Raw genomic sequence first — 12,500 nt, forward strand, 5'->3', positions numbered from 1 at the left:
ATATGATGCATGTATATGGGTGAACCCATGGCTATGATGGCTATAATGACCTCTTAAGTAGGCATGGCTGAGGCGGTACCGATGGCGGAACAGCATTAAGTGCTAATAGTCTATCCTGTCAATGGGTACACTTGTTGTGCAACACTGCCTCTTCTGGTGAGGAGGACGTACTGCAGAGCTGCAAAGACAATTCAGTGTCCTTGATGGACCAGGAATGTAATGTAAAAGATGACATTGGGATTTAATGTCTTAGTCAAGTGACATACAGTATATATTATTCTGTGTGCTTGCAAGATAACAGATTGGTGCTGAAGTGTGCCTATGCATATGTGTGCATGTTGATATGAATGTATATGTAAGTGAATGCCACTGCATAAGTGTGATTCAATGCAGTGTGATTTTACAGATTGCATACGATTGTTTGCATCTGGCTATGCAGCCCACCCCAGCGTGGGTCACAGAGATGGGAGGGGACCCAGATGGTTGAGGAGCGATAAGGAATGTGTGTGTGGGGAAAGGGTGGTGTGAGGTCAGATAAGACGAATAGTGTGTGTGTGTCTCTTTCTCTCTCTCTCTCTCAGTATGTGAGTGTGTGTGTGTGTGTGGGGGGGGGGGGGGTGTAGCCTTTGGGCATGTGTAGATGTGAGAGTAAAGGTGTGTGCTTGCGTCTCACTGTGGAGCTCAGGCACAGCAAGTATGATTAATTCCTGGCTCTATGTCCTGCTTGGCCTTTGTGTGTGTGTGTGTGTGTGTGTGTGTGTGTGTGTGTGTGTGTGTGTGTGTGTGTGTATGTGTGTTTGTGTGTGTGCGTGCAGGCCTATGCCTATGTATGTATCTGCCTCCTATACTTAGTGCATGCCTGTATGTTTATCAGCATGCATAATATATGTGTACTTAAGTATGTGTATGTATGTGTGTGTGTGTGTACGGGAATGTGTTTAAGGGAAACTAACCCCCTTCCGTAGCCCTTGGAGGAAACCAAATATAGCAGCCAGCCTCTCTCGTCGGTGTTCCTGCTCTCCGATCAATACCAGATTGGCAGGTGCATCTCCTTAACAGGCACCTTGTCTGTCCAATGGGAGGCACAGGAGGGCCAGCCAAGCTCCCTCCCACTGCTCTGTCAGGCCATCAGAGGATCAATGAGGCCTGAAGTCGATTGATCGGTGCGTTTCCACCAAGGAGCTCTGGCAGAGCTGTGCTAATCGATCAGCCCAGAGAGGGGGAGAGAGGGATGGAGGGAGAGAGGGATGGAGAGAGAGAGAGAGAGAGAGTGGATTCTCCTTCAGAGATCTATGACTTGGAGAGAGCCACTGTCGGTCAGCTGCCCCCGAACCCCCCCCCCTCTCTCTCTGTCTCTCTCCTTTCGCCAACCTCCTCTATACTGTCTCAATCCAATACTACAGTCCATCAACGGGACCGCTACAATTACTGCGCTACCAGACTGAATTGCGGCCAGCGCTCTGCGGTCTCTCCCCGTCTGGGCCCGAGCACCAGGGAGGCATCCGTCTGACACGGGGCCGAGAGCTCGCGAGCCTGATAGTAGCTAACGTCTCTGTTCATCGATTTCAAGCGGACTCCTCATAGCTAATGAGGAAAACTAATGAAGCGGAATGGAATCTACAACAGTGATTAACATTAGCATAATAAAGCATGGCCCTTAGGCCGGTTGATTTTTCATGGTAAGCAATGCAATGGCTAGTTAGATGTTATTGATTTGGCTTGTTACGATCGGAATCAAAATGAAACTCGCCAAGGTCTATTTTGGGTGTACGTGTAACAACAGGGTTGTAGCCTATCAATCCATAACATATGAAGTGCATATAAATTATTAGTGCATTACTGTACCAACACAGCTGATGGATACAATGTCACACATTATCCATCACAGGAACCTTTGCACCCACATGTCAAAAGTCATTTTTCCTAGCAGGGATGTTGGCAGCCTTTTTCACATGTGTCTGTGAAGTCACTGGAGCACCCCTCCTTCCCTCTGTTCTTGGCAGCTAGAGTGTGTGTGTGTGTGTGTGTGTGTGTGTGTGTGTGTGTGTGTGTGTGTGTGTGTGTGTGTGTGTGTGTGTGTGTGTGTGTGTGTGTGTGTGTGTGTGTGTGTGTGTGTGTGTGTGTCTGCTGTATGTATGTGAACATACAGTTTGCGGATGAAAGTGGGGTTGTCAGTGTGAGAGGACCATGGCTATTTTTTCCCTAAAGTGGCAAGTGCCTTAATCATACAGTACCTAATGCCTGTATGGATAATAATTTGGCTAATTATCAATACCTTACACATCATCTCTTCCAGAAACCTCTCCATCAACATGCACACTGGCAGCAATCATGGTGACAGATAATTATGTCTAATCATACATGATTACAGCAGGATCTGACTGGCAAACACATCTCGCTCTTATAGAGAGACTATATTCACCAAAACACACATACTCGTTGGCTGAACTCCTACAACTCTAGAGACATATCCATGTACAGTCATACTCTCTTAAAGAATCAAAAATATCAATATACATGATAATATTTTTTATATACAATATAATTTCACAGGCTGCTGAAGGACTAACACCCGGCGTCGGGAATGAGCAATGTGTCAACACACAAGAGAAGGTGCTTCATTTTATTAGTAGCACAATCAATGATTGGGCAGATGTAGCTAATCAAATGAAGAGCAGCCACCTTAGGCTGGTTAATCAAATCCTGATTAAACTAATTAACCCTGTCCGGTTCAAGTGATGAGCGCAGGCCTTTCCATTCGCTCTCTCCCTTAGTAGGTCCTCACCTTCTTAACAAACCCTGTGTAACTTTGCTATGAAGACTGCGGGACAGCTGCCAGGCCAGGGATAGTTATAACAGCTCATCACCCTTCATAATGAATCATTTTAAAATGTTATGAAGCTCTCCTCCACTGCTGTCCCGCTCGTCCAGGCCGCCGTGTTCTCCGCGGCTAACTAGGTAGCTCTGTAATTACGGGCAGGCCTGCTGGCAGATTGAGGTCATTCATTATGATGTAAGCTCACTTCTCGGGAGTGATTGTGACAGATGTCATGTTCTGAGGTAAGGATGAGTTTTGGTTGAGCAACTTCTGGCTCAAGCAAATTGCCTCTGCGGTGGAGGTTTAAGCTGTGAAACGTCAAGCACACTTACTGAGGGTCCTACTGACAATGATATTTTATTTCAAAACAAATGGCCACCTTTGCATCTTGATTCTAGATCTGCGTCCATTTAATGCATTTATTGACTAGTTGTCAACTATTGAATCAATTATCAAGTATTTTGAAAATCAATCAATCGGTCTAAGTAATTTGTTGTGGAAGAAAGAGTAAAAATGATCTTGGTCCCAGCCTCTTAAATTGGAATAGACCTGTATCACAGTAAAGGGAACATCTTTTGGATGTGGACAAAACAAGACATTTCAGGTTGTCATCTTGGACTTTACGAAACACTGATAGATGTTGATTAATTGAGAAAATAATGAAATACTAAATAATTTATCAACGAGAAAAATAATCGTATGCAACCCTACTGTTGCCTTCTGAAATGGCCTCTGTTAGTTGTCTATGAGTTGTTTGTTAGTATTCACAACTTTTTTAAAAAGGAAGGTGCAAAAAGACATGGAAATATAGAGAGGGACAAGAATATTAAAGTAACCAAACACAAATAACAAGTGCTGCAGAGAAAATGCTGTGTAATTTGTATACTACTGACCTAAATAAAACAGAACAGAGTGGCTAGAAAAACACAGAGCTGATGACAGATGCCTGCAACCTTGGTGTGGTGTTAAGTGAGTAAATGTGTGTGTGTGTGTGTGTGTGTGTGTGTGTGTGTGTGTGTGTGTGTGTGTGTTTGTGTGTGTTTGTGTGTGTTTGTGTGTGTGTTTGTGTGTGTGTGTGTGTGATATGTGTGAGCGTAGGACAGGACCTGCACGTCTCCTGCTGATCAATACACAGCCAAGGGCACCTGAACACACGGATGAGCAAGAACAATGTCTGCCTGAGATAACGTCAATGTGGGACATCCTGAGCTGTGCGTGTGTGTGTGTGTGTGTGTGTGTTTGAGAGAGAAAGAGAAAGAGTGAGCGAGACAGAGACACATTATGGTTCTTGTGTGTGTGTTTGAGAGAGAAAGAGAGAGAGAGAGAGAGAAGGTTCTTGTGTGTGTGTGTGTGTGTGTGTGTGTTTGTGTGCGACGTGACAATTATATCTGTAATGGACCCTCAGATGAGGAGGTTGAACGAGCGCAGAGTGTCGATAAGCTGCCGATGGGACATTGACAGGGGTGTGTGGGAGGGCACGACATGTCTGTAAGACACAATCCGATTGGCCACTACTCAAGTCTTACCACTCACTGTCTCTTTTGTTGCAACACAGAATCATCAGAAGACACTGATCTAACCAACCACTGGCCCAGTCATGGTCTGCAGCTTGAAGTGCAGTAACGTGATAGCATTAAGATGTCATGTCAGTAGCAATTAGGAAACTGGATGCAAATAAGCATATTCAGATGGAGTAGTTTTTTTGAGACGTGTTGCTGGCATCAAATTCAAAATGAACATATTTCAAATAAAACAATACAACTTCTCTCCTTCAGCAGTTGAAATGTTGTCTTTGTCCTTTTCAATTTCACTATGATTAGCAAACAATAGCATTCTGTTTTTATTCACTTTTTTTCAGATGTTTAAAATTGAAAAGTTTCTGGTGGAGGTATGTCTTTTTTCCTTCTTTAATTTGAGTCAAATTTGTTTAATGAGTGCAAAGTATACTAAAACACTTCAAACTTCAAAAGAAGAAAAGAGGCTTAAAAGGAATCGCACTAATGAGTTGTCATTGTTTCTGACAGTAGACTCAGTGGTTAGTGCTTCATTTCACAAAGAATAAAACCTGTTACAGTACCATCCACCGTATTCAATGTTCCTCAAATTAATTTATTTATTTAAACACCCTTGATGTTGGCACCAGATGTATTTTGTACAATGGAGGTATGTGGTGATGATTAAAAGTGATGTCATACATTGCTCATATTTCCAAAGATAGATTAACAAATGTGCAATTATTTCAATAGTGTTTCAATGTGAGTACGTATCTTTATGTCTAAACTTAGTAGAAGTGTCCTTGCTCTTCAGTATTGGGGCCAATATGGACATCCCGGTTACCGGGGGGGCTACGGGACAGCGGGGGAATGGCCTAACGCGCGCTCCCGCCTGTCGCGGACGAATATTAGAATATGTCGTTTTCGTGCAGTCTGTTTGTTACATGGTCGAGCGAGAGAGGGAAGGAGAGCGAGAGAGCGAGCGAGCGAGCGAGCAAATAAGGCACAGCAGCAGCACCAGTGGCGGCAGCAGCGTCAGTGCATCTGTGTGTCTTCGTATCGACTTGTCTCCGGCTGCCAATCGTCACTCAATCGGTTTGGGCTTGAGATTTCACAGCAGTTGATCTTCAGGAGCATTTGCTATCCGCCGACACCGACAGACATTCGGCTTCCACCCTCCGTTTCCCCCTAAGAGAGTACAAACGCCGCTCCGTCACATTTATATATCAGTTTCTTGCATTTTTAATGGAAAATGGCGCTCTGCCCTCAGTCATCCGGAGTGTTTTGCCTGTTCTCTATCCAAATTATCCTGATCATCTGCGTGTCCACGCCGGGGACAGCGGCTCTCAAATTCCCCCAGCATTACACGTAAGTACCGGCTGAAAGGAGACTCAAAACGGGAGCGCAAAATTGGGACAGGTGGCCTGACCGTAATGTTTACTCAAAGTGCGATAGTGGCGCGATGCGCTCTCCATCTCAACCGCTTCCAGTCCTCCTTCTCTTCATGTCTCTTGTATGGTCAATGTTTCTGGTTGTTATCTCACAAGGATGTTTTATGTTATCTCACTGGCTTGTGCAACATTTTACATCGTCGTGGTTCGTTCCGTGTGCACATCTCACATGCGGTCAGCCCTTGTGATGAAGGGACGGCATGCTTCAAGGTTCACTTGAAGGGGCAACGTACAGGTGTTCAGCGCGACGGAAAGCACAGCGCTCAATTATTGATTAGGAGAGCCGCTATACTAGAATTAGAGCTCGTTTCCATTCCGGACGTCACAGTGGATATATTTTGAGCCGCTTCCTGTTTGGCCGAGGATGAGCCATGGTCAAACAAGGTTCATGAATTCGTACGACACACATAGAGAAGAGCAATTCGGGTTGAAATCTTAAGGGGGGGGAAACGAACGCCGATAACGGGTTACCTGAGAACTACAGAACAGTAGTATTTGCCTTTGCCTACTCAGTCCGTAGCTAAACAGAACAAAAAGCGTTATTTACAATGAAGGACGACGTATGCATGTGTCTCGCAAGTGTTGTGAGGTGATTTTTCTGTTTCTGGTATAGAAGAAACGGTTCTTCATTAATAAAATGCCAGCCCTGGCGCACCTGCCATGTTGACAGAGATGATATTGTCAGTTGCCCTTGGCTTTGACCGTATGAGTAACGCGCTACTCAAAAGTAACAGGTAATCGATTTTGACAGTTGAACCACAAACTTTAAAAGCGGAGAGCGCATTTGGATAGCGCATTTCACCATGCATGACCCCAATATTGTGGTCGTCTACTCATGTGCGCAGTTGTGCCCGGAGGAGCCGACAAATGTTTTAAAAACGCACGTGGTTTTACTATTGTGCAATAACTTGTGCTTGTGCAATAAGTCTTGTGCAATAACTTCACCCCACACTCTCGGGGTAAGAAATCGTACCGAGTTGAGCAGTCCGATATTTTGCTGTTACAGCGGAGTTAAAATTACGTGTCCAACGTCCATAAGATGTTAGTCTTTTTGAGTGGCTGAGGGTGTTGGCTGCGCGCCAGCTGCTCCGACCGCTCAGTCCCAGCCTCCGGGAACTGCTTCCGTCCCGCGTGCAGCCCACACACAGCAGCCCGCTTACTAGTCAGCCCTCCACAGGCTTACTCTCGCTCTCTTTACATAACAATTCCATTATTATACGGCGGGGTTTATGCGACGATAAAGACAATAATACAGAACCTAAGAGAATAAACATGCCATTATATTAAGCACCAATATGATTCAGCAGGGATGGAGTTGCTTTGCTGGTGATATGCGGAGGACGATGAGCTTCAGAAGAGACCCCATTTGATAATGAAAAACAGCCTGTAGCCTTGATTCAAAATATAAAGCCAATATGTGTTAAATGTAGACGTGCCTCATCAAATATGTAATGCTTGGTCTTAGTGGATTAACTCGTATGCTTATGAGATAGCATTCGTTTTTTTTAAATGAAATATAGCTTTTCAAATATCGATGAGAACATCTCCATTCAACATCAAGTTATGATAACCTACATATAATTCTTCCTCTCAAGACGGCAATAACATTTTCATGATTCAGAGCGCGCGGGGATCGCAACATCTAGGGCGATGTCGTTGCGGGTAACTTTCTAAGAGGTTGTCACATTTCTAACATACTTTCATCTTCACATCCGCTCCTACAGCAAGCATTCATTCATTTTCCATTGCAACCAGCTGTTGGAATCTCTTTGTCGTTAAACGGCTGGGCATTTTTGTTTAGCCCATAGGCCTAGAGCAGGATTGGCTATGAGCGTGGCATTGGTTTTGATGTCTGCAAATCTGAAATATTATGAGAAATCTATCAATATTCTTGGTCAACGCGTTAAAGTAAGACAGCATATGTCAAACATAGTCCTTTGATTTAGTGATTTCTTTTAAATCATGATCATGATTTTTCTATGTCACATGGTGATACAGCAACCAAACCCTGGTTTTTACCCCGGTATCATCAACAGGCTTGTAGCCTGTAATAAACCATGTAGTCCGGCATGCAACAGACAACTGAATGCTGGATTGAGCTAAAACTAGGATTAAATCCAATCATGTGAAACAATTAAACAGTTCTCCACGTTACTATGGTTAGGCTACTAGAAGCAAAACCATCGATCAGTTCAGACAAGGTGTGCAAAATACTGAACCAGGTGTGAGCAAAAGTGAGCTCCGACTGCACGAATGAGAGTAGCCTATGTGAGCGATGCAATTGCCACTGTGGAGCGTAGGTCATCTGATGTGTTTTTGTACCTTTACACTTTCATTTTTTCATAAGGAGGTTGTCCTTGATGAAAATCACGGACCTATTTGTGGACCTCTATTTAGTTTGGGCTAGGCCGAATTAACGGTACCCACCGGACTCCTTGAGACAAGTGCTGCATCCCTACGCATCTCACGCATTTTGATTTGGTCATGGCCGACCGTCACAGGTTGCGAAATATTTCTACACCAGTTAATGACTCAGCATTTGAATATTTCCTTCAGCCAGGAGATCAACACTCAAAATAGCCTCATTATTAAGCCACTTACCAGGCCAGTCAAATGAAAAGCGTGTCTCCTAGTCCTGTAGTCTTCTTGACTCATAGCCTACATTGCCTGGCTGAATTTTACAGGTGCATAAATCTTATGGTCAGCCTAGTCTGCCTTCCACTCTTTAGCCTTCTACTCATTAGCTAAAGGCTACGAGGGCTGCAACAATGAATCGATTATTCTACCACTATTTTGGTTATTGGTTAATCGGTTTGTATATTTTTTTAAAGGAAAATGCATAAAGAACATTCTCTGAATGCAACTTTTCAAATGTGAAAGATTTCATATTTATGCCTACTCTACAGTAAACTAAATATCTTTGAATGTGGACCAAACTAGACAACTGAGGACATAATTGTTGGCTTTGGGAAACACTGATAGACATTCTTTTCACAATTTCTGACATTTTATTGAGGAAATAACTAAGATATTCTTTGAGAAAAAATGGCAATGACAATAATTGTTAGTTGCAGCAATTAAGACTAAGCTTCAGACTTGAGTGAAAAATCCATGATCTGCATTGATAGCCACTCTAAACATGCCATGCCCCAAAAGCTTTTGTTTTGTGTGTGCTCTATGTTCATGCGAATGATGACGATGATGATGATGATGATGATGATGACAAATATGGACAGTCCTCTGCACGCGTGAAAATATTTCCCCACGCTGGCAAGATGTCTGGGCCAAGGTGCAGCTGTGCAAGTCTGAATTGTCTTCTTGTCTCCGGAGACTGGGGCTCACACTGCTGACTCATGCGGGTTGTCCGCTCAAATCAGATCAGACATTTTTTTGGTCGGCCTCTCTTTGGAGTTTTATTATCATGGAACACTTCATTATCTTTAAAAGAAAAAAAAAACAGTGGACTCAGGAAACTGTTTCACAACGAGTTGAAAAAAAAACAGAATCAGTTTTTAGATGAATTCTGCAGTGGGCATGCTCTTTAAGGTTATGTTGAGTATGGCTCATTGGTTTTTATAGACAGTTGATTTCATTGGCAAATGTTTGACTGAACTAGAATGTGTTTTTAGAAGACGGAGTCTCCCTTGGGTGACTTTGGCTCTCTTTTCAGTTTGGCCTGGATAGTAGCATAGATTTCAGACATTCAGGTAGACGAGACATTGATTAAAGCCTGTAAAGATTTGGGTTTTTTAAAAGTTATTCCAAAGTTTGAAAATGTCTCTCAGCCTGTGTTTTGTGCTTTCATTTGTGTGCTCAACTGGTGTGATACTCAACTCACATGAGTTGCTTTTGCCTAACATGATGTATCTGGTGTACATATTTCAAAGCCCCCAACTGAGTGAATACGAGGCCTACACTTTCAAGTTAAATAAAATATGTGTCAGTAGACCAGAGGACATGGAAAGTCTACTGCAAACATTTGGAGATTTTGATACTATAGACAGCATGTGAGAATTTGACGGACATGTAAAAATAACTAAATCTCACAACGAGGCTATGCAGTGTCACAAACAGTATTCAACGACTGAACTTTGCTTACCCAGGCCAGAATTTGTTAAATTCACCTATGATCACAGAAAGAGGTTTGTGGTGGGTTCCACTAGATTGATGAAGAACCTTGAATCACCAGACACATGAGTAGTGATTCAGACCGGCCTTGTCATAATCAGTTATGTGAAGTCTGGCCTACCACATGACTCAGCTTGGAGCTCACCTGCCCCATCAGGGTTAAAGTAGTAGCAGCGCTGGGTGGACATGCGAGCTTAAGTCCAGCTCACAACATGGCAATCTGTCAAGGATCTCACTGCTCTCTGTAAACTCCGGTCAGTTTGTTTATTTTTGATTGGCGGAAACCTTTTTTCAAAGTCAATTTGTCTTGTGTCAGAAGAAAAAAGGGGAAAAGATCCAGCAGGCTGGAAAAAAATGAGTGAAACCTGCTATTCTCTCATTGTGTGGACTGAGCCTAAAGATTATACATGCCAGTATTTTCCCTCTCAGAACCGAAGCTGTGACACCACCACTGCTGTTTGTCTGTGATGATAGGATAGAGGAGAGAGGGATGACAGAGCTGTTCTCAGATCAGTGGCATTGGACAGCCTCTAATCTCAAGCAGCAGATCTACTCTGAGGCATTCTGGCTCAAGCTTTAGGTCTGCCCCCCCCCCCCCCCACACACACACAACTCAACTCCCCCTCAGGCCTGCTCTCTGTGAGGAAGACAACAGCCCTCCCACAGCCTCCTGGGTAAAGCTAGAGTGAAAAGCAGAGGCAAAACGGGGGATCAGAGTCCCAACACAATCCCCCCCCCCCAACCCCCCAACACACACACACACACACACTCACAAACACCCCACACACACTCTCTGCCCATGCTGGCGACAGACAAGCTTGGAAGGCACCCAGTCAGTGTGTTAGATTTTGGGATACTTTGAAGATGTGCATCTCCTTGACGTCAGCATCAAAGAAAAAAATAGATGTGTTACCTTGGCTCTGTTTTATGAGCTCACAGCCTTGATGTCGTGAGTCAGGCTTCTTGCTGCTTGCCGTAGTCTCTTGAAAGTCTTGCAGGTGTCGATGTCAACAGCTGTGCGTTGCTCGCTGGATATATCATGACGTGCCTCTTTCGGACAGATTGCCTTTGCACGTGTGAATAAATGCTGACTTGCTGCACTTGTCACTGTGCTGCATAGAGGAGTGTGTTAAATCTAAGTGAAATGCACTGTGCAGTGTTGTAAGTTAATATTTTTACGTTGATTTATAGACTTGCACTTGCACATTGATCGTTTTCCTCTAGCTCGTGTTGCTACTAGTAAGAATAGTCTGTAATGTATCTTGAACAAGATTGCTTATTTTAATGACAAGATTGCTTATTTTAATTGCTTATTTTAATTGCTAATCTAAAAATTAGCAATGCTCTGGCCAGAAATGAACATGAACTTAATCTTTTGTGGAAAGAAAATCGATTGGAAAGCAGTGTGACTGATTTCAGATCATGTCGTACAGAAGTGAATGGTGCCCAGTGCTCTGTTGTCATTGAGATTCCGCTGGGTAGCTTTTAGCGATAATGATACACAAATCTTTCTGTGCGACGGCTGACATGTGGTTGAAGAGATGAATGTGGAATGTATTTTTCTGTGACACATTTGTATCATTTTGTGAAAAATGTTTTAGTCAGCTCAAAATGTTTGATGGAGTTCAAATTAAACTTTTCAAAGATTTGAAAGTCTTTTAAATGATAGATGTTTGTAGAGTGCAAAATGTGTGCCTATGCTGGCCCCACCCCACCGCCCCACCCCCCCGACTCCCCCTCTCGCCTCCTCCTCATCTCAGGCTGAAGGGTTGTGTGACGGACCGAGGGAAGGGGAACTTTTCAGTGCTCCACATTTCTTTCAGCTCTCTTGCCTAATTTGGAGGAAAAGAAATTTTCAGGGGTTCACAGGCTGTTTAGTGAGGCGTTTGGAAGGAAGGAGAGAGAGAGAAAGAGAGAGAGAGAGTGACGAGGAAAGAGAGTGAGAGGCAAGGGGCATTGAAGGCATTGATGAATTGAGAAAGTGGGGTCAGAGCCCAATGCAAGCACTATTTATATAAGACAAGACTGCTGCAGTATTATTGCAAGAATGCCAAACCTAGACACAGAGAGAGAGAGAGAGAGAGAGAGAGAGAGAGAGAGAGAGAAAGAGAGGGAGGACAGAACCTAGCGAGAAACAGCAGAGAGATGGAGGTGGAGATGTAAGGAGAGGAGAATGTAACCCGTAGCCTCACCCTTATATCAACTTGTGTTTAGAGCTGTATCATCTGCAAGCCTGTGTTGTCAAGTTTGTGTGTGTTAAGAGAGTGTGGGAGGAAGAGAAGGGCTCATTAGGTGCCAGCGAGCGCTCACCCAGCCGTCCATCTCTCCGCTCACCCCTCTGTCATTATTTCTTTCCTCCTCCCTCCCTCTCTCTCTCTTCCTCTCTCTCTCTCTATCCCTCTATCTCTATCTGTCTCCCTCTCTCTGTTTGCCTTTCTCTCTCTCTCTCTCGCTCACTCTCCCTTGGCTGAAGCCCCTGATCTGTCATTGGCAGGAAGACACAACACACAGGCACATGACCCACAATGCAATGCAGCATGATATGAAACAATATCAGCCGCCCCCTCTCTGTACACAATCCTACCCCCTCTATTCTGTGTCTCTTTCTCT

General features: G+C 43.9%; 1 protein-coding gene across 1 annotated transcript in view; it reads left to right on the forward strand.

Annotated features, from left to right (window-relative positions):
• Positions 1 to 5,520: 5,520 nt before the first annotated feature.
• cacna2d2a (calcium channel, voltage-dependent, alpha 2/delta subunit 2a) overlaps positions 5,521 to 12,500 on the forward strand; it is a 237,236-nt gene continuing 230,256 nt past the window's right edge. The window contains exon 1 of the mRNA XM_062546222.1: positions 5,521 to 5,679. Within this exon, the coding sequence (XP_062402206.1) occupies positions 5,564 to 5,679 (116 nt within the window). The 5' untranslated portion in view covers positions 5,521 to 5,563. The remainder of the gene's footprint in view (positions 5,680 to 12,500) is intronic.

This window comes from Sardina pilchardus, chromosome 9 (genome assembly GCF_963854185.1).
Source record: "Sardina pilchardus chromosome 9, fSarPil1.1, whole genome shotgun sequence".
Lineage (NCBI taxonomy): Eukaryota > Metazoa > Chordata > Actinopteri > Clupeiformes > Clupeidae > Sardina > Sardina pilchardus.